This window comes from Blennius ocellaris (genome assembly GCF_963422515.1).
Source record: "Blennius ocellaris genome assembly, chromosome: 6".
Lineage (NCBI taxonomy): Eukaryota > Metazoa > Chordata > Actinopteri > Blenniiformes > Blenniidae > Blennius > Blennius ocellaris.
The window spans coordinates 1,663,250-1,690,681 of NC_137655.1; the positions used below are offsets into that span (position 1 = coordinate 1,663,250).

Consider the following 27,432-nt stretch of genomic DNA (forward strand, 5'->3'; position numbering starts at 1 on the left):
AACTCGTCACTATGAACTCGTCTCTATGAACTCGTCACTATGAACTCGTCACTATGAACTCGTCACTATGAACTCGTCTCTATGAACACGTCTCTATGAACACGTCTATGAACACGTCACTATGAACTCGTCACTATGAACTCGTCTCTATGAACTCGTCTCTATGAACTCGTCACTATGAACTCGTCACTATGAACTCGTCACTATGAACTCGTCTCTATGAACTCGTCTCTATGAACTCGTCACTATGAACTCGTCACTATGAACTCGTCTCTATGAATTCGTCACTATGAACACAGTTTTTCACGCTTTGCAATCTGTTGTTTTTCAGACGGATGATAATTCGGGTTGAGATATGATCAATTCAAGGCGACGGTGTGACTCGTTTCCTCCTTTTCCAACTGAGCGACTGAGTGCAGTCGTCCTTAAAAACACATTTTAAAAGCAGCAGATGACACTTATCTCCTCAAGTGCACTTTACTCCCTTTTTTATTTATTTATTTCCTGGACAAGGCTGCGGGGTAGAATGAAAACCACACAAGCTTAACTAACATAAATCGTCACAGACGTCAAAGCTCGGCAGACAAAACACAAAAATCCAGCTTCATTCTTTCTAATAAACGTTTTTTTTGGACATTTTTCAATGTAGAATGAGTGGAAACTGTGGCCTCCAGTCAGCATGAAGCTCCCAACTAGGCCAAAAGACTGGATCTTACATCTTTTTTTCTAATCTTTCTCAGCTATTTATACTGACCTACATGGACCTGGTTCTATTTCAATGGGCTGAACAACCTCCAGAGACAATGTGAGCTACTTCTGTTCACAAGTGAGACCAGATTTATGAGTCGGACAAACACAAAAAAACGACAAGTATGAAAAAAAAAAAAGTGTTCAGTAAAGAAACATTATGTAATGTTCTCCCACTTCCTGCTCGTTTGGTCACTTAGACCAATTCACATGATATTCCAACTAAACTCAAGCTTTATTTTGCTTTATTTATAAATAAACACAAAAGTGTTGGAGGACGATCCCAAAAAAAACCTGATTCCTGTATCTTGATCCAGCTGGGTCCTTTTAAATGATGTTTTTGTTTAAATCCAGGGTCAATAAAGTACTGGGAACTACTTGAAACCACTGAAAACTACTGGAAACCACTGGAAACCACTGGGAACTACTGGGAACTACTGGGAACCACTGGAAAATACTGGAAACCACTGGAAACCATTGGAAACCACTGGGAACTACTAGAAAATACTGGAAACCACTGGAAACTACTGGAAACCACTGGAAAGTACTGAAAACCACTGGAAACTACTGGAAACCACTGAAAACTACTGGAAACCACTGAAAACTACTGGAAACCATTGGAAACTACTGGAAAATACTGGGAACCACTGGAAACTACTGGAAACCATTGAAAACTACTGGAAACCACTGGATACTACTGGAAACCACTGGAAACTACTGGGAACCACTGGAAACTACTGGAAACCACTGGAAAGTACTGAAAACCACTGGAAACTACTGGAAACCATTGAAAACTACTGGAAACCACTGGATACTACTGGAAACCACTGGAAACTACTGGAAACCACTGGAAACTACTGGAAACCATTGGAAACTACTGGAAACCACTGGAAACCACTTGAAACCATTGGAAACTACTGGAAACCACCGAAAACTACTGGAAAATACTGGAAACACGATTTCCTCAGTTCTCAATAGCCACTGACACGTGTTGAAATGTGGAATTGTCCAGGATTTTTATTTTTTTTTGGTGTTTTGTTTCAGAAAAGTGACGTCGATTTAAATGGAAACGATAAAAAAACGCAGTATTTTTCTTGTGGCGCCACGAGTGAACGCCGTTCGTAATGAAACGACACACACGTGCACAGAGAGAAAAGATACGCTGGAGACATCAACAATGGGAGTCAAACGGACATTCGTATGGAAAGACGTCATTCCAGTGACTGTCAAAATAAAAGTCCCAGGAGGATACGTACCGGGAGTCACGACACTCTGGAGTCAAACGTACTTCATACTGAGCATGTGCAGAAGAATGACGGTATTAACTGCGATTGTGGTGCACAAACCAACCAGCGACGTTGGAATCAGACCATTTTCAAAAAGTTCCACCCCAGGAGCCATTTTCAAAAAGTTGAATTTTTTTTTTTTTTTTTTTTAAACTTTCCCACCTAAAGGTGTTGGTCTTACTGGGTACGATGAGAGAGATGAACACATTAACAGATTACCTCCTGACACCAGCTACACCCACATTTCATGGGCTGTAAATTGTACGACCACAACATCCTCTGACTCCACGTTTATTATAATTTCCCCCCCATTCCTGGCGTCCATGTGGTCAAATTTCACGTCACAACCAGCACGTCTGAGACGAGCCACTTTTACAACGGCTGCAAATAACCGACTTAAGAACAAGACGTCAGGCCAAACCATTAAATTCCACGCTGGGAGGAAGTGTTAACAGACTGAGGGCGACGTGTTCGTGACCGTTACGAACTCTCGGCGAGCCGTTTATTTTCTGCAGCAATCCAGAGGCCTAGTGGAAATATTCCAACTAAAAGACGTCACTAATCTATCCAGCTGCTCTCTGTTCTTTCCAGAGCAAATTGCTTCATGACATCCCGCACTTGTGTTTTGTGGTTTGCAACTGCCTCCGCCCGAACAACGAAATGTAGGAGTGCTAAAGTTCCTGAAATTCTGTCAATCTGACAGCCTGTCAGGACGCCAACGCCCTCAAGGGCCACCAGAACCAAATGCCAGCCATGGATGGACGGATGGATGGATGGATGGATGGATGGGTATTTCACTGTCTCGGTGGGTTAGGACAGACAAAGAGAGCACAGAGACATGAGGTGGGACCATTAAAGTCCCAGTGAAATGAAGATTCACCTCCAAAACACTCTGGTGTCTCTTCTAGAACATTTTCCTGCTAACTGGCTGAAGGTAAAATGTTAAAACACGGCAATCTGCGAGAAAATAGTCGATAAACAGCGCTATTTCCTCTGCTGGGCGGAGCTTCTGACAATAATAGAGTGACATCACGAGTTGTGCACACGCCCAAGTTGTGTTGACATTATGGAGGATCAGAGTTTTGACCACGAAGAGGCTGAATTGAACCAGATTTCATCATCGTGGTCATTTCAAACCCAGTGATTGATGAAGAAGACACAGAAGGTGGTTCTGCCATCGGTGACCCCGTCTGGAACATGTTTGAGGAAGCAGAAGACGCTTCGTCCTCGCCCAAGCTAGCGGCTCCCGCTAGCCGCTAGCTGCGCGAGCTAGCGGCGCGAGCTAGTGGCTCCCGCCGCCCGTGCTCCTTTTCTCCTCTCTCGGTCTCTTCCAGGCTCAATCTTTCATCAAGGCTCATAAAACGCCGACTATAACTTCAAAACACTGTAAAAACGTCGATATTTAAGAGGAAACAAGCCGATATAAACACAACAGATCGAGATCTGCACAACTCTTGACGCCACGCCCACGAAGGAGAAGGATTCCCCCGATTTCGTCGGCTGGAGATTCAAAATTCAAGTAACGTTTTATGCGACAGCAGTGGTGGGGCAGAGTCGGAGGAACCTCAGAACCTGAGAAACCCCAACTAGTGTTTTACATTTCACTGGGCCTTTAAAGTGGATTTCTACACACCAACACTCTATTATCCGGTTGAGGGTGATGACGACGAACTGGGGGGGTAAAAGAAAAAAGAAAAAAGCAATTTTCCTCTCGTAAAAACCATCTTAACCTCTCAGACGTTGACCTCAAAAGGGAGGGGCTGGAAAAAAATGCTCAGCTCCTTTTAAAGCATGGGTGTCTTTCTTTCTTTCTTTTTTTTTACTCGAGGATAAATCCAGCCCTTGTTTTAAGAAAAAAAAAAAGATGATGTGATGTATGCCAATAACTGACGAAAGCACAAACTATGAGTTTTATTGCCATGTTGGGTATTAAAGAAAACACAGACTTGTAGTGTCGCAGTAGAGAAATGTCGTGGAATATTTCTTTAAAAAGGATCACATGAGGATTTAAAAACTACTGATGCAGCAAGAATCTAAGAAATCTAACTTTTCTAGGTAGGACGTCTATGTGTAATTCTCTTTCATCCAGGTAAGGAGGTATTTTAAAGCGACTGAATCATTTTAGGCCTTTTAAAGTGACTAAGTGAAGTCAGCTGGTCCTGGTCAGGTGTGTTGGTGGATGTTTAGGTAACAGGAAATGAGGTAGAGAATCACGTGAACCGATGAACCCAATCGCCGATTCAATGGCTTCGGGCCGCCAGAGGGTACGTCGTCCATCAGGTTTCCTGGTACGTCTCTGACCTACAATGTCATTTATTAGCCCAGGTCAGGTTCTATGATTGCTATTAGAAGTTGTCGTTCAGAAGGCCACACACTAACGCCTAGAACCGTTCAGCGACTCATTCTTCCAGAACCGGAACCTGCATTTGTCCAAACCCTATCTTGCACGTCATCGGATAAAAGCTGATCGTTCAGAATCTTGTTTTTTTTTTAGAGACGGTATTCCTTCACGACACTTCCAATGAGCAGGAAGAAAAGGAACCACGTTAAAACCCGACGTAGCTTTCAACACCTTCCACTTCACGCTGTTCCAGAACACAGAAACCGTCAAAGCGTCCGTCTCCGTCTGACTCACGAAAGCCCGTCGGACCCGACTGCGGAACAGCTGTATCGCACGCCAGGAATAAAATAAATAGCATGGTGCAGACGGTGCTATAAATAAAGGCGGGGAGGCAGCTGGGTTTGAACAGTGCAGATATCAGCTGCTGCCAATGAACCTACGGTGCATGTGTAGGGAGGGAGACAGAGGTATGTGCTTCGCCTTGGATCTACAAAGTATTGCATGTCCAGGACGTCTCCAGAAATTCCTCCGCGGCTCGACGACGACACGCGAAGCCAGCCTCACGACACGAGCGCCGTTGGCTGTACCCTCGGTTCTACGGCCCACGTGTTCTCAATGGGTGGAGGTAATAGGAAGCTGCGTGTCGCTCGGGGCAACGGCAGTTTGTGTCGCAACCGTCGACGCAACAGAGGCACGATGGGAGGAAGCGGTACCTCGCGGGGAGGTGGAAAACAGGGGATCAGTTACAGAAGGAATTTCTGTGACATGTTTACTTCAAATAGGTGATTTTTTTTTTTCTTTCTCCCCCCTTGCGGCTGCTTTAAAGGGATTTTCATTGTGATGTTGGACCTCTGAGTCCAGAACAAGTAGGACAGTGTCTCGTGGACGACAGCAGACGTACACCGAGTCAGAGACGTAGGAACGACAAAGGTGACGTCAAAGGTGGGGTTGACGTCTGCCTCGAATCTGAGGTTGACGTCCGACAAACAAGACGTTTCTTTACTCGTGTGTCCGAGACTGAAGGAGGCGACGGATCGTTGGGGATGGATTAGAATTGGGGCGACACAACATCAAGGGAACGTGCGAGAATTACATGATTCGTGATTAAAAAAGTAATAAATGAATATGTATGTGAGATCCCTTCGCCTAAACAACGGCGCTCTTTATTTCAGAAGCTAATTGAGTGTTTTTTTTTTAATTCACTGCAACAATTTCTTATTATAATTGATAGTAATGCATTTATATAATGGAACAAATGCAAGCTAGAGGTGTTCGTTGATAAATAAAATTAAAACAGGTACTTCTTCCTACACAATCCCGGCAGAATGAATAAAGTCTGCTCGACTTTCTTCTTGTCCGTCACAGTTTGACCTTTTTCTGACCGGCCATTGAAAAAGATCCGCGCCCTCTAATCTAATCCGGCAAAATAACCGCTTTCCAAATTTCCCGTCATTGTACAAAAATGAATGAGTGAGTGGACGAAGGGATCATGGAAGGTCCTAATTTAACACGACCTCTGGAGAGAACGTGATGGAGGTCAAACGTATATAAATTCTTAACAGACTCTGTTCAGCTGATTTGGACAAACTGGGGGAGAAACTGGAAAACGGAATTATTCTATATCAGATAATTAAATGTTGACGACGCCTTTATTATTGAATGTCGCGAGAGCTCTCACAGGGAAACCAAACTCTTGACTTTAAAGTCCCAGTGAAATGTAAAACACTACTTTGTCAAAAAACGATAGTTGTGGTTCTACTTGTAAGGTTCCTCCGACTCTGCCCCTCCACTGTTGTCGCATAACAAAGTTATTTGAATTTTGAATCTCTAGCCGACGAAATCGGGGTGAATCCTTCTCCTTCGTGGGCCATTGTGGGCGGAGCCTATGTGTGATGTCACGAGTTGTGCAGATCTCGATCTGTTGTGTTTATATCGGCTTGTTTCCCTCTTAAATATCAAAGTTTTTAGTGTTTTGAAGTTATAGTCGGCGTTTTATGAGCCTTGATGAAAGATTGAGCCTGGAAGAGACCAGAGAGGAGAAAAGGAGCACGGGCGGCTAGCGGCTAGCGGGAGCCGTTTATCGACTATTTTCTCGCAGATTGCCGTGTTTTAGCATTTTACCCTTCAGCCAGTTAGCAGGAAAATGTCCCACGAAGCGACAGCCGGAGTGTTTTGGAGGTGGAATTTTCATTTCACTGGGACTTTAAATGTTTCTGACGTGGATATTAACGCCCTGCTGTTATTCAAAAACCCATTCTGGTTACAGCTCATCAATCAACTCAAACTTCTGACCTTTAGAATCACATACAGTTCAAAGTTTCTTTTCTTAGATGTGCAGTTTTGTGCAGTTTAGACCAAAACTGGAACTTGTAACTCAAACGTTCCTACGGCAGTATCACAATACCATGCAGTACCACAATCGGTGTACCCGATCCCATCAATTGTGATATTGTAAACCCCCCCCGCCCGCCCTCCCCGCCCCCCCCGCCGGCACTCCCTGAGCTTCGGGAGAAACTCAGCCATGCCGAGTAAACAGGAAGGAGTTTGCGATAACAATCTGCACGGGCTGTGCGTGTGGTGATGTCACCCCACAGGAAACCGATTCACACAGAAACTCCACTTCCTTTTAAGGAGACGCGAGTCGGGCCGGCCTGAAGCCAGTGCCGGGCACGGAGCAGGAACAAACACCACGGGGCAATTGTTGGACGTCGAACTGCTTTGTGGCACATCGGGAGCTGCTGGTGAAGGAAACGACTCTGAGGGGCTTGTTATTTTAAATAAAAAAAGAGAAAGTGGGTGTTTCAGTCGGGGAGAACGACTGGTGTCATTATTTGTTCAGTGCTGATGTTGGCTGCTTGTTTAATGACTGTAAAGTAAAGTGTGTGTCAGTGTGTGTTTGGGGGGGGGGGTGCTTCCTCTCTTTTACCATCAAGGCTCAGACTAATCCTCTCCAAACACTCAGTTCTCTTCCAACGCTTCACTGAGCTCCTGACGGCTCCGCAGCGCCAACCTGGCAACTTAATCCCCGGTTAAGATCGTCTCCTCCGGCCGAGGCAGACGAAACAAGACCGACTCAACGGAGACCTGAACAGCTGCTGGGGGGGGGCGAAGACCCCCGATCCAAACGTCTGGAGACGATAACTGGGGTTAATTGGTTTAATCGTATGGATCCTGTAATGCTCGGGGGGTAAATACCTTTGTTTTCCTACATCAGGACCTCCGATTACACCGAATTGTAAGGCAGTCATCTGCCTTCTATATCCGCCTTATTCAGACCAAGATTACAAGTGTTTAAGCTCATCCCAGTAAAAGATAAATAGATTTAGAACAACCGATTAAACCAGTGTTTTTCACCCTCTGGTGTTTCCTCCAGATCGTCAGGTGAGCCGTGGGAAATGATCACATTTCACATTATTTTTCTAAAAAAACCTTTGCTCTCACAGCGACAGTGTGTTTCAGAGTAATCATGTATAAATACTCTTCACCACTAGAGGGCAGCACAGAACTTTGCCGGTGAAATGTAAAGTGACAGACGTCAGTGTGGTTCATCTCCACCTCCTGCTACCATCTTGTATCAAAGTACTGTGTCAGTGACAGTGATGGAGAAGTTTTTGAAAACCAGGATCTCAGCTCTTCATCCATCAGGTCCAGGTTTCACACTGAGGGAGGCACTATTAAAAAAAGTCCTTGCTTTCTGGATTTACTGGATTCCTGTTGAGAAAACTTTGATGAGAAAGACTTTATATTGTTAATAGAGGCTACACAGTTTAACATTTTAACATTTTCAGGTGGAGGTGTGGCTCCAGAGTTTTCCAAAGAAAAAAGTGTTCCTCAGCTCCAAAAGGTTGAAAAACACTGGGTTAAACCATCAAGCAGCATCTCTGGATTGTGGGAAAGAAGCCAGTCTTCAGCCATTACTGCCCCAACTCTGCTTTACGCAAAAATATTACACAACTCTTTTAATCACATTCTATATCCTGCGATGCAAACATTCTGAGGAAAACAAACAAAAAAAAATTTCCTCCCTCCAAGATAGTAAGATGTTGTGAAGAAAAACAAATGATAATAGTTCCTAATCAGCTGAGACGAAGCTCAGTTAGTCACATTTTTTATTGTTTTTGGCTCCAGACGATCTCAAAATTCATGTAATGGAGAAAAAAAACGACTAAGTGGTGCATTTCCGGTGCGGCTCTTCCACCGTCGGACAGGAAATGACGACACGTTTAACCCGAACACGCCGGCGCGAGCTAGTTAGCGCTAAGTTGCTACTTCGCGTCAAGTACCTACTTTTAAATTTCCCCCAAAAAAGTTTTGGATGTCTGGTTTCCTGCGTGTGCTCGCCGTTGACATACCTGCCGTAAACTAACATATATTGAAATAACAGCGTGTTCCACCAGCGGTTTAGGCTCCGTGTCATTTTAATGCCAAGTCATGCTAATAGCGGCTACTAGCATTAAAGCACCGTGGGGTCAAGTCTTTTCTGTACGTGACGTAAAGTAACTTGGTATATCTGATAAAGCCTCCATCGGGAGCTGAAGCTCTGCAGTGACGTAGAAAAGGCGTTTTTCTCTGCTGGTGCAGGTTTTAGAGAAGCGAGTTTCTCACTGGAGGCCAAAGTACCGACATAGAATCATTACTGGAGTTCAGATTAGCATCTAAACTTATTTATTTCTCGTTTTCGAAAGATTGAGTGCAGCACAACTTCTGCATGTGGTCACAGAGAGCACGTCCATCCTGAACCAGGGTTCTTTAACTTGACTTTAGTTCCCACACAAGCTGTAAAAGTTCAACATGCACTGAAGCCCACATCACCGTTTTAAGCTCTTAACAGGCTCATCCACTCCAGTGCCACACAAAACAAACAAACAACATATCCATGTCTGTGTTATCAAAGTAAAACATGTCCAACTAGCAATGCCAACAACAATTTCCAAGGACAGTAAGTCGATCTTAACTGTTTGACGTGTAGAATTAGAATTCATTCAATCGTACCACATGATGAGTGACTTTCTCCTCAAATAAAACACTTACTGCTGCTTTGTTGCCAGACTGGTAACCTTGAGACGACGTGATCCGCACTATTATCTCAGAGTATTTCCGTGTGTACACAATACATGTGGTAATGACCACCAGCCAGTTCGGGTTGACTTTTCGTTCCACGGGTTCAATCCTCTGGTAGGACTCCTGCAGAAACGATTAAGCTGACGACGTGAGAAACGATCTCAAGATGGAACGTCTTCAAGGTTCTCTATCGCGAAACGGCGATTTTAGAAGAGGCCACGCTGAGGGGAGCGTGTATCTGCTATTAGGACCTGCTATCTGACTGGTTTCCACTTTGTAAAGAACACATGTGACGTTTTCAGCCTCATAAAAATGAGCGAGAGCTCTAATCAAACTTTGTTTTGACGAGAAGAACAACGTGGCTTCCAAAGGCTGAAAACGTCACCGTCTCCTCGTCTTCAGCTGGTTTTAAATCGCTATCGAACCAGTGTGATAATATGTGAGCCACAACACAACACAGCTTCAGACCTGGTTAAACCAGGAGTGTTTTCAATTGGGTGCCATTGGGCCAGTATAGCGACAGTCCGGATCGTTGTTCTACAACAATGTTGCCCCCGTTGCTCAATGCGATTCCGTCTCCACCGTAGACGACGGCAGCTCCTGGTCGGACGCTCCAGTACTAAAAATTTACTTTTATTCTTTTACTTCAAGTGAAAACGGCAAACTTTTGTTGTGATTTCGGAGTCCGTTTCCACGACAACGGTGTTGGGAACCACTGAAAACGCCAACTGCGAGGAGAAGAGGAGGGAAAAAAAAACCCAAAACTTTTCTAAAATGCTGAATTGCGGCTCCAGTGACTACCGTATTTTCCACACTATAAGGCACACCGGATTATAAGGCGCACCTACATCGATTGACATAATTTACAACTTTATTCATATATAAGACGCACCACATTATAAGGCACATGGACTAGACCAGTGGTCATAACCTTTATAGCTCAAAGCCATTAGGTTACATCTTCCACTGATTCTAACACCCAGAGAGGTGCATGCACTTTATTTTGATAGTCCTACCTGCAGCCTATGCCAGGAGGACACTACACACAAAACCTTCTTCACTGCTGGTTGACAACTTACAACTACCGCTAATAAACTAAACTACATGAACTAAGCAACAAAAACACAACACAATTATTACCGACACCACAAACCAAATATAACCCCCCAATAATTGCATTTAAAACACCACAAACAGCTGCAATGAATTATGGGAGTTTCTATCGGCTGCACTGAGGAGCTCAGGATGAATTTGTCGCTGCAAGGCATGATGTCCCATCATGCCTTGCAGCGACAAATTCATGTTTTGTGTTGTTGGAGGTTATTGTGGGTTGTTGTTGGGCTTGGTGTTGTGTTGATTGTGTTTATGTGTTTTTGTTCCCCAGTTTAGGGAATCATTATTTCATCTAGTTTATTTTGGTTTGTTAGAATGTTGGTGTGCAACCATGAGTGATGAAGGTGTTGTGTGGAGTGTCGTCCGCTCTGAAGATCCAGTTGTCAAAATAAAAGCTTCTGGTTGTTCAGCTGTCAAATAGCAGTCTCAAGTAGAGCAATTCTTCCATATATAAGGCAACCGGGTTATAAGGCGCACTGGCAGCTTTTGAGAAAATTTGAGGTATTTAGGTGCCTTATAGGGCGGAAAATACGGTAGTTCTCGGTTGGACAATAACCAACATGGCGGCCTCCAGGGTGTCGTGACCATCAGTCCATGTTCCTCTTGGACTCGGCTGCTTGACGACGGACGTCGCCCAGAATAGCAACACGACTTCGAATCGTCCGGGTTCTCGCCTTCGTTAACGTCTTGTTCTCTACAGGGTTTGGTTTCACTACAACGACAAACAAAGCCACAACATGCTAACCGCATTGTTTTCCAGTGTCTCTGCCATTAACGTGTAACGAGACGTCATTTCCAGAATGACGCCGAGTGAACTTTTCACAAAAACACAAAAAAAAAACCCTCAAAAAGGTGCAGTAGAATGACTTCGTTTGCTCAGAAAAACAACTCAACATTCCAGCTGTGAACATCATTGTAAGTCAGAAGACGGTCGGGGCAAAAGTAAGACGTTTTATTGCAATTTCCTCCACGGGAACATTATTTCTTCAAGCCCTCAGGCAACAATATTGCTGCTGCTGCATGCATAAGTTGCTGAAATAATAAAAATTTTACATGCTGTAAAAACAACTCTAATGCTCAGGCTTGTTTTCTACTTTCAGTACCAGGAAACGTACGCCATGGAGGGCGTTAACACGCCATGGAGGGCGTTAACACGCCATGAAAATCCACTTTTTCTTTCTTTTTTTAAAAGCTGTCACTTTTTCGCTCTGCGACATGGAGGGATTTCAACTCCTGAAAACACCCGTTCAATTTGACTGATTTATAATAAGTGAATTACTTGTAACGTCTCAGTGACCCGAGGATGAATATTAATGTAGTTTTACACACACAGACACATCGTTTTAAATCTCCAGACTCTATGATTGTATTTTCTGTCAAATTAAATAAGTTCGACAAAAAGCACAATTTCCATTCAAAAAAATACCTTCTGTAGATTGTAATAGCAGGATTCACGTCATATATGATTGAAGATAAACAAACGTGACATCGAAAACTAAAATAATTGATAGACGACGCTGATATGGGAGAATTATTTAGGCTCAATAAATGTGATGACGTTCAGATAAAAAACATTTCAACATGGTACAAGAAAACAATCGGAAAAATTGGAAGTTGGACTCTTTAGCATTTATTTGTGAAGATCTCCTGACGACAAACAGCCGTACGTTAAAAACACGTGTTAATCCCCGACCGCAACATGCAGCATGTGGGGATTCCATTAATCCTTTTTTGCCAAATTGTCTTTTGTCCCCGGAGCTTTACAATCGTCGCTGGGAAGCGAATAAACGCCACGACCACAGGCTGTAGCCTGGAGCTCATCGGGCTGATCTCCTTCGCCGATCGAAGCAACAGCTCAGATTTTTTTTTTTTTTAAGTGCAAAAATCAAAAATTTTACAAAAATGTCACCATCACACCTTTGGACTTTTGTAAATTCTGACAAGTTCCGAGCAGGCAGAGCGTCGGGCAGCCGCAACTCAGGGGTCCCAAACCCTCGGCTGGGAATCACTGCCGTTCCAGTACGTGTACGATCATGTAGAGTATCGGAAAGTAGCTAAAAGATTAGTACAAGTAGTTTTACTCATTCTTAAAAACAAAGCATTCCTACTAGTCATGTCACAATATTACAAAGAAACACCGGATCGCTCGTTCGGTCTTTCCTCCTTTGGCCCATAGGTGGCAGTGTTTTAATCTGTCCTTGGCCGTTGAGTAGAGAAGAAGAAGCAGAATATACTTTGTGAAATGTAGTCACCTTCCGGTGGAAGTTCTGATCTAAATGTAGAGTATATCAGATAAAGCGATTAGTTCCGGAACAATTAATGACTTCTGAGTAAATCTTCATGATTAAATTCCATTAAAAAATAAATAAAAATTAGCGCCACACACTTTCCACACTTCAGAATATCAAAACAGTGGAGTTTCAGTGTGCCACTATAAAACCCACAGTACAAATTCATGTTTACAGGAGGAATGACACCGACTTTCCTAAAGCGCAGAAGCAGAAATGCCCGGGGGGTGGGGGGGCTGAGGGGGTGGGGGTGTTCAGTGTTTACATTCCTTCCTGCCGTGTGGTCGTCTCCCGCTTTGTTCTACGACCCGCCGGGTTCACGGTACCCACAGTTCGTACCTGCAACAGGGAGCGACCCTTCAGTTCACGGTTCCCTGCTACCACGTGGGTGGGATGGCCACATGCTGTTCCCCCCCACCCCCCCCCCACAGTCCCAGACTAAAACTGGGGTGCAGCAACAGCTGATCTTTCAGGAGCGTCTATTTTTAAAATCCCGTTGCAGAAAGGGCCGACTCATCAGGGCCGACACGCCACCCCGTCCACAGCTTAAAGAGACACTTTCGGGAAAAAAACACTTTCTGTTTATCTGGAATTTCTGCTGACTAATGACCCCCGACAGGCTCTGCCAGACTCCCGAGCTTCTTAAATAAGAAAAAAACAACAAAAAAAACAAGCCTTGTTCCAGGGAACATTCCTTGTTCCACAAATAGACCACAACAAGAAATCATTACCGGCGGACGGGAATGTGCCGCCTCAGACGGTCTACGGGGGCGTCAGCAGTAAATACAACAACACATTCAAGTTGTGCAGATTTGGGCATCGGAAACCACAGAAAATCACAATAAAGGCGTGAAGAGCGAGAGCGTGCCGGTTGGAAACGACATGTACATTTCCTGCAGCGTCCGGGTTGAGGTGAGCGGCAGACCCAACTTCCTCCCCAGAGAAGAAAGAGGAGATGAATCGGGGTCACGTCTTAAAGCCACTCTGACAGGAAACAGGATTCCACATCGATAAAAACATGTGACAGGGACTCGTCCTCGTCTGGCCGACCGGGGAAACGTGTCTGTACGCACCTGAGACTTTTGAAAATCGACGAAACTTGTTATGTGTACGAGGAAAACTCACATTAAGGAAAATATTTGACTTTATCAAAGAAAACTACACATAATTACCCCTGTTTTGCAGCTTGGCGGCCATGTTTTACTCTATTCTGTTACTTCTACCAGAGAATAAAAACTAATACAAAAAGAATAACTGGCTAACAAAGAAGTCAAGAATTGAAATAAAACCATATAATGATAAATAGAAAAAGTAAATCGACTTTTTCCTCATTAATTAACTATGAATACGCAAAAACAGTAATTGCCATCGCCTATACCCACATATCTCATACCTCAATTTAATGATTTTAACTCAAACTTGAGATTTTTGCTTTGTTTTGGGGTTGATTAAACTAAAATATTCATACTTTGCTTCAGTTTGACGCCTCAGGATTGTGGTTGTAGACAAAAGTTCCAGTTTGAACTCAGACGTCGTTCAAAACATCAATTTATCCGCCGCGTCACTCGTACTACTGCCAAGAGGTGCAAGGCGGTGGAAACGCGCCACAACATGCCTTCAGCGCCTTCGAGAAAAACGACGAGGAACCAAACGAGTGCCGGCTCCCGTCCTGGACTGTGGCTGACGACTCAAGCAGGTTCGCACATGAAACGCTTATCAGACAAACACTTTAACGCCACTACTTGTTGGATCAGGCACAGAGACCTTCACAATAAGACCGAGAAATAATGACAAAGATAAAGAAACCGCAAAGTAATCACAGCCATTGTTTCGCAATTTCACAACTGCCATATTGTTTAAGAGTCTGATATACGATTCTCACACGGGATTCTGTCAGACCACGGTGGGTGGACTTTCCTCTGGGGGGGGGGGGGGGTGTCATAATTTCCTTTTTTTTTGTTGCTTGAGCAACTTAAGTTCTTGCCTCAATGACTTCTTCTCTGGAAGGGATGGCTAAGAAGAGACGCCCAACACCAAACGTCCGGTGGCTAAAGGTGGACGGTCATTTTTACAGTAGCTCCTTTTTTTAGGGTACCTTCACACGATGGAATCTTCCTTCTCCCCAGCCTTTCTCTAAAAAAGATTCTGTCCACACGTCACTATGAACTCGTCTCAACACAAGGCATCAGGACATGTAGTACACCTGCCAGGCCTTTAGGGGCGCTGTGACTCACCAAACACACCAGAAACACAGAAGAAGACAGAGCGTGTAGAAATTTACAAGTCGCTTCCTGCTCGGAAACCTCTATATAATTCTAGTTCTATAGGTCTATGGCCCTGCTCCTCCTGCTGCTAGCGTCAGTTTGATGACATCATGGACCGCGGTGGGGGTTAAGCGATTACCACATCTTTTTTCCACAGATAATAGTCTTAAGTGAGTTTTATTTTTATATTTCATTGGCTAATATTGACAAGAAACACCTGAAATAGACTTTTTTCCCCCATTTCTTTGGCCAATATTTATAACCAACTAGAAAAACATTTCTTTGACTAACGTTGATTAAAAAAAAAATTATTCTAGCCAATATTGATAACAAAAAACTAGAAGTAACTTTTTTAAAACATTGCTTTGGCTAATGTTGATTAAAAAAATGCTTCTAGCCAATATTGATAACAAAAAAAAGAAATGCACTTTTTTTTTTTTTTTATACATTACTTTGGCTAATATTGATAACAAAAAACTAGAAGTAAGTTTTAAAAACATTTCTTTGGCCAATGTTTATTAATTTTTTTTTTCTTGCCAATATTGATCACAAAAAACAAAAAAATTTTGGCTGATATTGATAACTAAAAACTAGAAATAACTTTTTCTAAACATTTCTTTGGCTATTATTGATAACAAAAAAAACTAGAAGTAACTTTTAAAAACATTTCTTTGGCCAATGTTGATTATTTTTTTTTTCTTGCTAATATTGATCACAAAAAACAAAAAAATTTTGGCTGATATTGATAACAAAAAAATCAGAAATAATCTTTGGCTGACATTGATAATTTAAAACAGAACTAAACTTTTTTTTATTTTAAAGGTTGAGTCACGGACCGGAATTCGAGCCTCGAGCGGCCCCACTTCGGCCCGCGGACCGTCTATTTGAAACATCCATCTCCCCCAAAAAACGCTCTGTAGCCGGTGGTTAAACTTTTTTTTTTTTTTTAAAGGACTTATATTAAGTTAGTGGCCTCCACACTCACCTCTCTGGCGATGAGGTTGAGCGCATCGTCCTCCGCCGTCGACCGGTCCTTCTTGGTGGACCTCTTCCGTCCCGTGCCCTGAGTCCCCATGGCGCCCCGCACGCGCTCCGAACGCCCGGACGATTAGAGTTTAAGAGAGAGAGAGAGGGGTGGGGGGGTAAAAATCGGAACCGGCGAGCACCCAAAAAGTAATCCAACGCGAGCGGGGAGAGCCGCGGCGGTGTCAGGTCCGGAGAGCGCGAGCAGGACGCGGCACGGCGAGGGTCATTCTGTCACACATCCGCCCAGCGCGGCTTCCTGTGTTTGTTAGCGGGGCGCGAGACGCTTCACGCCCGCAGCGGCATCTGACACGCTGGGGGTCCAGCGGGGCTAAAAAAAAAAAAGAAAAAAAAGAAGCGGAGTCGAACCGCCTCGATTAGTTAAAGAAACACAAAAAAACATAACAAATATGAACCATCCGTGAAGGAAAAGCCCCCTTTTGTCGTGAGCGCGAGCGGCGTGGCTGACGCGGCTGTGACTCCACCACCTGTCGGAGTCAGACTCGAACCAGCGACACGCGGAAACTTCAAAGGCTGTGCGCGAACCCGCTGCGTTCACGGCCGGTCGGACATTTGGCTTTCGCTTCAACTGAGATTTCTCGATTGGCGCTTTAAATGCTTCTTATTTTACCAGCAAACTTCAATAAGACTTCCTATCGAATGTTTATTTTCTTGAGATAACAAAATTTCCTTTCCTTTCAAATGACTGAAAATGTTGACATCGCTCATTTCAACATTAAATTGTCAAACCCATGCAATTTTATTAAAATGAGAGCTACATATATAATCATGTTCGATATTGTAATAGATATTTTGTTGTTAAGTTAGTTTCTTTATTATTTAATACCATTTTTCATGTTTTGGTGACAGGAATGATTATATTAACATTAAATATATTATGTCATATTGGTGCAAATTCTGCAGAGCTTTGCTGGAATCTCAATATCAATGGAAAAACTTTTTATTTTAATTTGCCCAAATTATTATCAAAGTACCCGATGGAAAGAATGCATGTTTTCACATATTTTCTCAAACATATTTTCTCAAACAGAGACAATGGAAGATCTTTAAATAGCTGAGTTAATGCTGTGGGATTGACATTTAAGGTGCTATTTTGTGTTATGCAAGTTACTTAAAATGTGTATTTTTTTGTATAATTTCTATGTAAAAGTTGATGTATTTTGTTGAACAGTCTAAATGAGACATTTTCCGTAACATTCATGCTCCTATAAAGGCAGCGAGAAAATATATTGCGTGTCATTATACAAATTATTCAGAATTTTTGCCTTTAAAAGAAGAAAACCTGCGCATTTGTCTGTTTTATTGCCTCTAACACATCAAAAACAGGAAGTTTGCATATGAATTGCTACTATAAAGCATGTATAAAAAGCGTCAGGATGCATTCAGAGCGACATTTATTCAGCGGAGATATTTCCTGGAGTTTCTACAAGGATAACTTGTCAAACCACGTCTCAGCGGGCGGAGATGCAGAGCTTTCGGTGGAGCACTTGAAGGCAGCATCAACCTCTGGATGGGGACACCATACATGTTCAGGGGTTGAGTTTCAAGGCAAGAGAGCGTGGCTATCTCCCTCTCTCTCTCACACCCCCTCTGCTATTTTTACCGGTGACCAGCCGGCTCTAAAAACAGCCCCTTGTGCTTCTTAAAGCGGCAGCCGGGGGCCGTTCACACACAATGTGGATACCAGGAACTTGATGTAATAGTCCGCTGAAGTGTGCGTGACGCGGGTCAGAGGGGTGAAGTCTGATAGTGACTTCACCGACGGCCTTTTTATAAGTTCTGGCTGTGACATTTGGAACTTGGTGCCAGTGGCTCGTGTTTTTCTTCACAGATTCATTAACACAGACCACCACAAGTATGGTGTCGTCGTTTCACATTAAAACCTGCTGAAGCTCCACGGGGATCAGAGGTGTCAGCGCAGTTTGTAGGTCGGAAACTGCACGATTGGCTCCTCGTACGTCAGTTGTTATAAATACCATTTAACGTATGAGGCCTTGATTTGTTCATATTCAACTTGATATATTTCACCCTGACTGTGTATGACTGATGATACCACAGTTTGCATAAATATAACCGAATATGACGCAGAAAGAGCAGAACTGGTGGCCAACAGAAAATCAAAGTGATGAAAGAACAACAGCAATGTTGTAAAATTGACCTTGTATCGCTTTATTGAGAAAAACATACCAGCATGAATCAGAGATATAAGGATGTATACAGATTTTTTGTTGAATTAAATCTGTTTAAAAAAGTTATTGCTGCAATTTGTAGTAAAAAAAAAAATCAAAACATCTCTGAAATATGAAAAAAAAACTTACTAATTATGGTTAAAAGAACTCTATTAAATCACTGTGCAGACGGGTCATTTATACAGACACTGACATAATTCCAATTCGTATCTTGATTAAAGTCGGTACAAATGTCTTAAATGTTTTTAGGACATAGAAGACAAGACCAAGACCTAGACAAGACAAGACAAGACAAGACAAGAACGTCCCAAGGCCAAGATAAGACCAAGACCAAGACTAAGACAAGACATACAAGACCAAGACCTAGAAAAGACAAGGCAAGACCAAGACTAGAACATCTCAAGGCCAAGACGAGACGAGACGAGACGAGACAAGGTGAGACATTTAAGGAACAGAGACCGAGTCATGACCAAAACCTTGAAACTGTGATCTTGAGACTGATCTCTTGTGACCCTCCAGCCAAACCAGATCCACCAGCAGTGTGTCTACACTGCTACTGCTGCTACTTTACTGCTACTGCTGCTGCTACTGCTGCTCCTACTGCTACTGCTGCTACTTTACTGCTACTGCTGCTGCTACTGCTGCTGCTACTGCTACTGCTGCTACTTTACTGCTACTGCTGCTGCTTTACTGCTACTACTACTACTACTGCTACTGCTACTGCTGCTACTTTACTGCTACTACTACTGCTACTGCTGCTACTTTACTGCTACTGCTACTGCTACTGCTGCTACTTTACTACTGCTGCTACTTTACTGCTACTGCTACTACTGCTACTGCTCCTACTGCTACTGCTGCTACTTTACTGCTACTACTACTGCTGCTACTTTACTGCTGCTCCTACTGCTACTGCTGCTACTTTACTGCTACTACTACTGCTACTGCTACTGCTGCTACTTTACTGCTACTACTACTGCTACTGCTACTGCTGCTACTTTACTGCTACTGCTACTGCTACTGCTGCTACTTTACTGCTACTGCTACTACTGCTGCTCCTACTGCTACTGCTGCTACTTTACTGCTACTACTACTGCTGCTACTTTACTGCTACTGCTACTACTGCTACTGCTGCTCCTACTGCTACTGCTGCTCCTACTGCTACTGCTGCTACTTTACTGCTACTACTACACTGCTACTGCTACTACTGCTACTGCTGCTCCTACTGCTACTGCTGCTACTTTACTGCTACTACTACTGCTACTGCTACTGCCGGTCTGCTGCTGCTGCTACATTTGCTGCTCTACTCCTACTGCTACTGCTACTGTTACTACTCCTACTGCTACTGCTACTGTTACTGCTCCTACTGCTACTGCTGCTGCTGGGAAGACAGAACTCTGACGTCCTGAGGCCAGTGAGGTGGTAAACACATACAACGCTGCCCTCTAGTGTTCACATGAGGCCATAGAGGAAAAGGAAACCAGTTCACAACTGCTCCGAGCCTCTGCGTGTTTCTATGTTCATACATAATATGTTTACTTGTAAACTCACTAAACGTCTCAGATGGATTTCTTTTCTGCAGATGAAAGGGTTGTACGAGTTGAAGATATGACTTTGCCGACATGGAGAGTCGTCACCTTTGTCTCAGTGTCTGTCTGCAGGAGCTAAACTCCCCCAGAGCGTCACAAACAGGAACACGCCGCGTTTTGATTGCACTCTTAAAGCGTCCGACTCGCACCTGAGCGGGAGCCTTGACAGACCAGTGGGTGTGCACAAGGAAGTGACCTCGGCTGGTTTTACAAGCGAAGCCAGACTTTGGTTTTACTTTTCCTTTCACGGTGAACCTGCAGAAAAACAAACGCTTCCAGTACTGATGTGTAGAGCAGCTCCTCTCCCGGGAGTCAGAACAGGACCATCAGGATCTGAGTCAGCGTGTTTCTGTCTGTTGTGTTCCTGAGTCGTCCGACCGGTTAGGAGTGAACCAAACCTCCTCCGATGGGGGACAGTCTCCCCGGTGCTGCTGCTTCCAGGAGGCCTGGGCGGACCCTCAGGGTTAAGATGGTCCTTCTGGGGGCCTCTGGCGTGGGGAAGTCCAGCCTGGCGTTGAGGTTCGGGAAGGATCACTTCAGGAGCACGTCGCCCACCGTCGGTTGTGAGTTCAAGACTTTGATCTGTTTAAACAGTCGATGTCGGCAGAGTTAACTCTGAAACGTGATGACAAATCATCTCTCATGATATATAATGTAACTGCAGTTATACTTCTACATAAAGCCTCCGTTTCTTGCTCCAGGTTAGAGTTTGATATATCTGGTCTGCCTTTGTCTGCAGAACGACGCTTTGATCTTTTAGCAGTAAAGCTTGATTACGGTTCACCGTCACTGCATTTTCAACAAACTCCACCTCTGACAAAATGACAAATGAAAAATCCTGAAGGGAAATGGCCTCCACCTCAGTCCTCCATCTTTACTTCTGATGAAGCTCTCCGACGCTCATCAGATGGAAAACGACACTTTGGTTAAGCTTTTATATTAGTCCGAGTTTGTCCGTGAAACAAAAACATTCACAAATAAAACTGAGATTAAAACAGTATAAAAATATCAAAAATATATATATAAAAGTTTTATTACAATTAGTATTAATCATCCCCAACAGAAGTTAACACAAAGCAGCTGTCGGAAGAAGCGGCCTTGTTTCCGGGGGACAATATTTTTCGACGGACAATTACAATTACGTAACAGTTTAATGAAAACTACGTAAAAACCCGTACCTCCCGACCGCTGCGCACTTCTTTTGCTGCCTTTGACCCTCCTGGGACGCCGTAGCTTCAAGCCAAGGTTAACTTACGTATGACTTTATTAATTATAATATGGATTCCTGGTTCAAATATCTGTGTTTATTGTTTACTTGTGTGAGTTTGTTTGTTTGTTTGTTTGTTTGTTGCCCCCTGGTGGCTGCCTACCGACGGGCCATTCGGTCAAATTGACTAATAGAGATTAATACAGCGATTAAAAAAGAATGGATTTCCAAAGGAAGAAAAAAAATACAGTAGTTCTTTGGTGTATTTGTCTAAATTAGATAATTAGGAATCATGTGCTCCAGAAAATATGAATCTGGTCTTCGTCTGATTTAACTCAACATTTTGTAACTTTTTTTAAACAACTTGTACTTTTATACAATGATCTGCCCGAATGGAGAACCTGTTAATACCCCCTGCTGTGCCCCCCCCCCCCCAAAAAAAATTTTTCTACTTTTTTTTTTAAACAATGTCCATCTCTACTGTACTTTTACACAATGATGGAGAACCTGTTAACACCCCCTGCTGTGCCCCCCCCAAAAAATTTTTTGTACATTTTTTAAAACACCATCTCTACTGTACTTTTACACAATGATGGAGAACATGTCAATACCCCCTGCTGTGCCCCCCCCCCCATTTTTTTTTTGTACATTTTTTTAAACAACGTCCATCTCTACTGTACTTTTACACACTGATCTTCCCGAATGGAGAACCTGTCAATACCCCCTGCTGTGCCCCCCCCCTGCCCCCCCCCCCCCCAGGTGCCTACCTGACCCAGGTGGTCCACCTGAGCGAGGCGACGCTTCGCTTCGAGATCTGGGACACGGCGGGGCAGGAGAAGTACCAGAGCGTGACCCCGCTGTACTACAGGGGGGCCCACGCCGCCCTGCTGGTCTACGACATCAGCAGCCGGGTAAGGGAACTCACCTCTGGTTGGGGTCTTGGTGGGGGGGTGGGGGCTCCCGTCTACTGAACGCCCCCCCCCTGCTTCCCCGCAGGAGTCTTTCCTCAGAGCTCAGCTGTGGCTGACGGAGCTGGAGAAGCAGATGGTCCCCGGGGCCACCGTCCTCTGGCTGGTGGGGAACAAAGGGGACCTGGACGAGGGACGGCAGGTGTCCTCGCAGGTACGGTCCTGGTTCTTGACGCTGCCATCAGAGGGTTAGGGTTAGGATCTGACCTCTTGGGGGGGTCGTTGTGACAGGAAGGAGAGAAGCTGGCCAAGGACAGGGGTCTGTCCTTCACGGAGACGTCCGCCCGGTCCGGGGACCAGGTCCACGAGCTGATGATGGCCGTCGGTGAGTGGACGTCCTCTCCAACGTCCAACGAGGACTGAGATGCTCATAAATCATAAATAATCAAACCTGGAATCCTTAAACCAAACGTCTGGACGATGACTGTCCTTTAATCCAGACTTTGGCTCTTAAATAAACTGATTAAAAGACACATCCAGACGTGATTTATGTAAAAGAGGCACTTTTTTAACTGACGTCTGACTTTAAATCCCTGAGTGATGGAAAAAAAAGACAATAAATAAATACAGAAATGCTCATGATCAAATACACACATATAATAATAGGCACCACAATATTATCTTGTGGCATTAAATTATATAATAATCCTCATTTGGCCGCATATTTTTCATCTTATTGATGTTAAAAGTGACTTTAAATTAAATTAAATACATTTTAATTAAATCCATTAAATTGGATATAATCTCCTAATTTGGCCACATATTTTTTTTTTATCATATTGATGTTAAAAGTGTCTTTAAATTAAATACATTTTAATGAAATACATTAAATTATATATAATCTCCTAATTTGGCCACATATTTTTCACCGTATTGATGTTAAAAGTGACTTTAAATTAAATTGAATACATTTTAACTAAATTATATATAATCTCTTAATTTGGCCACATATTTTTCACCTGAAAAGTGACTTTCAATTAAATGAAATTAAGTTTAATTAAACCCATTAAATTATCTTTAATCTCATTTGGCCACATATTTTTCATCTTATTGATGTTAAAAGTGACTTTAAATTAAATTAAATCAATTCTAATTAAATCAATTCTAATTAAATTATATATAATCTCCTCATTTGGCCACATATTTTTAAAGTAAGATGACTTATTTACCACAAGAGGGCAGCAAAGTGCAACAATTTCATCTGAGAAGAAGGGCTGGGCAATTTGACAACAAAAAAATAAATAAAAAATCGATTTTTTTTTAAAAGAAAAATTTGCGTTTCAATTAAAATGTATTTTCTCCAAACTTCAGAGAGATCGTTTGGTGCGATTGTCCTCAGAGCTAAAATACATAAACAAAACAGTAAACAAGTAAATTCAAGCTTTAACTCAGGTTGAAGATAAACTGGAGGAACGGTGGAATGTGTGTGTGTGTGTGTGTGTGTGTGTGTGTGTGTGTGTGTGTGTGTGTGTGTGTGTGTGTGTGTGTGTGTGTGTGTGTGTGTGTGTGTGTGTTGCAGCCCACAGAGTGTACGAGCAGGCCGGGGCGGAGCAGGGACGGCTGACGGAGTGGACGGGGACGTCTCCGGAGGACATGCGTCACAGAGACACGTCCAATCGTCTCTCGTCCTGCTGTAGGGTCGGACCTTGACCCCGGCCGGGTCCCTGGGGGGCCGGGGCCCTGGAGGGCCGGGTCCCTGGGGGGCCGGGGCCCTGGACCGGGTCCCTGGGCCGGCCGGAGCCTCGTCACACACTTTTTCCAGGTGAAGCTCAGATGAAATTTTTTTATTCCTCATTGTTGTTCCTATTCAATTCCTACTGAGAGAACCTGGGCGACGCTGTCCCCACCTCTTCCTCCACCTCTTCCTCCACCTCTTCCTCCACCTCCTCCTCCACCACCTCCTCCTCCACCGGTCTGGTCTCCTCATGAGGAGGAGCGTCTCCAGGCAGATTTAGTAAATACTGAGTAAGTGAGGAGTAGTGAGAGTTTATTCGGTCAACAAAATAGAAAACAACAAAGAAAAGCAACAACAAAGAAAAAAAAAATCAAACAGAGGAAGACGGAAAGGTTCAGACTGAAGTTAAACGCTGTATGAAACGAAACGTAACGTAACGTAACGCAACGTAACGTTATTATAACGTTATTATAATTATTATATATATTTATATATATATACATATAAAATTCTTAATTTGTTTTATTTTAATTTAATTTAATTTAAATTTGTTTTTAATATTTTAAGTGTATCCAAGTTTTTTTAAATGTCCGTCCAGACATTTAAAAATGTAAATAAAAAAAAACCATAAAAATTATGTTTTATATATATATATATATATATATATATATATATATATATATATATATATAGTTTAAAGATGCCGACAAGAGCACATTATGTATTCACAGTCACATTTTAATTGTATTTCTAGAGATATATAGAAATTTCTTTCTGACAAATTCTGACGAGTCAAATTCTTCCATTTTTTCTCTCTCTGCAACACATTTCATTAAAAACAAGACAAATATGTCTGTGGTATGTAAAAACATGTAACAATAAACAATATGTAATAATATGTAATAATATGCAACAATAAACAATATGTAACAATATGTAACAATATGTAATACGTTGTTTCCCTCCATGACACTTTGTCACAAATGTCCACATTGTGACTGCAGATCAACAAAAACCACAAACAAACAAGCGACGGAGGAGAAAATGTCAAATGTGTTCAGCGTGGCGTCCAGCCTCTGCCGCCCCCTGCTGGGCGCTCCGTTCTCCCCGACGCCAACCACAGACGTGTTTTCCTCCTCAGGGCTTTGCGGCCGAAGCGACCGACCGGCCGGACGCCGCGGCTCGTGTACCAGGAGGCGTCGATGTCGGGACCTGAGACCCACAACAGGGGGTCTGGAGGACCGGTCATGGAGGACGGCAAAGACCATACATCCTCCATACATCCTTCATACATCCTCCATACATCCGTCATCCATTATACATACATCCTTCATCCATACATCCTTCCATCCACCCATTCCTGCATCTATCATACATCGATCCATCCATCTGTCCTTCCATCTATTGATCCATCCATCCTTCCCTGAATCCATTCTTCCCTGCATCCATCCATCCTTCATCCATACATCCTTCCATCCATGCTTCTGTGCATCCATCATACATCCATCCTTCCCTGCATCCATCCTTCCATCCATCTGTGCATCCATTCTTCCATACATTGACCCTTCCCTGCTTCAATCCTTCCATCCTTCTGTGCATCTTCCCTTCCCTGCATCTATCCATCCATTCTTTTGTGCATCCATCCATCTTCCCTTCCCTGCATCCATCCCTCCATCCTTCCATCCATTCTTCTGTGCATCCATCCATTCACCCTTCCCTGCATCCATCCTTCTGTGCATCCATCCTTTCATCAACCCATCCATCCATCCCTCCCTCCCTCCATCACATAACATTGAAGAGAAGTGGAACCAGGATAAACTGTCAAACTAAATATTTCACATTAAATGAGAGTTTTCCTGATTCATCATCTCTCATCACGTCTTCACGTCTTTCTGAAGATTCGGCCCCTGGAATCCTCACGATCTTAACTTTAAAATTGACTCATATTTGAAATCAAATCTGATTAAAAAATAAAAATGTTTTCCTGCTTCTGAGTCCTTATTCTTTGCATCCCGAGTGTGACAGTTTAGTGGGTCTCACCTGTGGCCAGCGAGGCGTCGTCCGCCCGACTCCCACTCAGAACGCCACTCAGCAGCAGAAGGACGGCGGCAGCGCAGAGGATCGCCGGCCGCCTCATCGCAGCTCCGACTGGAGGGACGACAGAACAGCCGACTCAGCACGTCGCGTCCGGACGGGAAACAACAGCATCTTTTTTGTTTTTAGGGTCCCGGTTATTCGGTTATTTTACCTTGAAGACGACGAGAGAAAGTTGAGGACGGACGTCTCACCTGAGTGTTGCTGCACCTCCTCGGCTGCTTCGGCGGCTTCGCCGTCGCCTTTTATCTCAGCGGGGGGTGGGGGATGGGGGGGAGGGGGGGAGTGAGCGTGTCGCCACGTGTTAACGTGTCACCACCCGCCTCCTCGGGAAAAACGGAGGAATTTGAAGGCAAAAAAATCTGGTTGTCCTTTTATCCTTCAATTATCAAAGGCCCCCCAAAAAACAACCTCCTCTTTGATCTACTATCATATTTCTGACGTGGAATCTATTGTCGTTCATCTTTTTCTTGCGGCTCCACCACGTAACGGCATTGTTGCGTTGCCATAACAGCCAGGAGGATGCTCGAGGGTGTCCATGGAGTCATTCAGAGGGCGGATGGAGGGAAGAAGAGCAGCGGCGACACGTGACCTCAACCTCAATGGGTAAAGAGGTGAAGCAGGATCCAAGCAGGATGAAAGGCTCAAGGAAAGTCGACAACAAAGCAGCGTGTGACTCATGTCTTGAGCATTGTTATCAGATGAAGAGGGCCTTTAGGGCCTCAGATCTTCTTTGAACTCTATTCGTCCTCCATAAGAAGAAGAAGAAGAAGAAGAAAGTTGAACAAAACCACGTAATTTCCTTCGTCCAGCTCCTTCTAGAAGAACAAATTCAGTTTGGATGTTCCAACCGTCCTGGTTGACCCGTGTTCCAGCTCCTCGTCGCCATCAGTCGTATTTTAATCATATTTAGCTCGGAACATCGCCACTGCATGAGCGCCGCAGCTTGTTAGAATGTCGGCGGGCGGAGTTGCGTGATGCACCTGAACGCATCACGAAAAAGCTTGTCAGCTCCTGCAGGTAAAAGCGGACAAACGAAACTTTCTCTTTGATTAATGAAACAGTTCAGAGGAATGTTTCTGACAGCAGAGGAGGCGAGAAAATTGAGCCGTGTGGCCTGCTGTGAGGGGGCGTGGCCTGCTGTGAGGGGGCGTGGCCTGCTTCTTATAGTTGCATGAACAAGTCCTGCAGAAAAAGCTCTTCTGTTTTCGGCAGCTGGCCGACGTCACTGCCCAACTTTCTGTCCCGTTCTTACGGCTTTTAGATACGATGAGATTCTCGTCTCTATTCTAGCCAGGCTAGCATGTAGCCAAATTAGCACGTAGCTAGTGAGTTTAGCCGCATTTGGTTTATGAACCGTTTAAATCAACATGAGTGAAGGGTGACTTTGTGTAAAATAACGAGGGACTGTTGTCGGACCCGTCTTCAACGTGAAACACGTTTTTTTGTTTTTGTTTTGACGGATGTTTGGAAGGAAAAAAGCCGCTCAATACGTGAAAGCTAATGCTAGCTAAAGTCCAGATCTACCCGACGTGTCTGTTTGGCATTTCGCCATCCTGGTGATCCTTC

General features: G+C 43.7%; 3 protein-coding genes across 11 annotated transcripts in view; 1 reads left to right on the plus strand and 2 right to left on the minus strand.

The window, feature by feature from the left end:
* lrrfip1a (leucine rich repeat (in FLII) interacting protein 1a) overlaps positions 1–16,597 on the minus strand; it is a 53,661-nt gene extending 37,064 nt beyond the window's left edge. For all 9 annotated transcript variants that reach the window (XM_080498289.1, XM_080498288.1, XM_080498290.1 and 6 more), the window contains exon 1: positions 16,086–16,597. In XM_080498289.1, coding sequence (XP_080354415.1) covers positions 16,086–16,175 — 90 coding nt within the window. In that variant the 5' untranslated portion in view covers positions 16,176–16,597. The remainder of the gene's footprint in view (positions 1–16,085) is intronic.
* A 3,739-nt stretch (positions 16,598–20,336) lies between these two features.
* LOC308131531 (ras-related protein Rab-17-like) lies at positions 20,337–25,304 on the plus strand. The gene is made up of 6 exons (XM_080498291.1): positions 20,337–20,482; positions 21,886–22,037; positions 22,123–22,248; positions 22,326–22,419; positions 23,614–23,856; positions 24,911–25,304. The coding sequence occupies exons 1-5, from the start codon at positions 20,389–20,391 to the stop codon at positions 23,742–23,744; spliced, it is 597 nt and encodes a 198-aa protein (XP_080354417.1). The 5' UTR covers positions 20,337–20,388; the 3' UTR covers positions 23,745–23,856; positions 24,911–25,304.
* Positions 24,739–26,095, minus strand: prlh (prolactin releasing hormone). The gene is made up of 2 exons (XM_080498293.1): positions 25,810–26,095; positions 24,739–24,981 (listed from the first exon to the last, which is right to left on the minus strand). The coding sequence occupies exons 1-2, from the start codon at positions 25,904–25,906 to the stop codon at positions 24,827–24,829; spliced, it is 252 nt and encodes an 83-aa protein (XP_080354419.1). The 5' UTR covers positions 25,907–26,095; the 3' UTR covers positions 24,739–24,826.
* Positions 26,096–27,432: the final 1,337 nt, after the last annotated feature.

What these genes read in the sequence shown, in the direction of transcription:
- prlh (XM_080498293.1), bottom strand. Translation starts at nt 25,906, where the DNA reads ATGAGGCGGCCGGCGATCCTCTGCGCTGCCGCCGTCCTTCTGCTGCTG. An exon ending in CGACGCCTCGCTGGCCACAG is followed by an intron (nt 24,982 to 25,809) that starts GTGAGACCCACT and finishes TGTGGGTCTCAG; the next exon opens with GTCCCGACATCGACGCCTCC.
- LOC308131531 (XM_080498291.1), top strand. Translation starts at nt 20,389, where the DNA reads ATGGTCCTTCTGGGGGCCTCTGGCGTGGGGAAGTCCAGCCTGGCGTTG. An exon ending in GACGGCAGGTGTCCTCGCAG is followed by an intron (nt 22,249 to 22,325) that starts GTACGGTCCTGG and finishes TCGTTGTGACAG; the next exon opens with GAAGGAGAGAAGCTGGCCAA. An exon ending in CGAGCTGATGATGGCCGTCG is followed by an intron (nt 22,420 to 23,613) that starts GTGAGTGGACGT and finishes TGTGTGTTGCAG; the next exon opens with CCCACAGAGTGTACGAGCAG.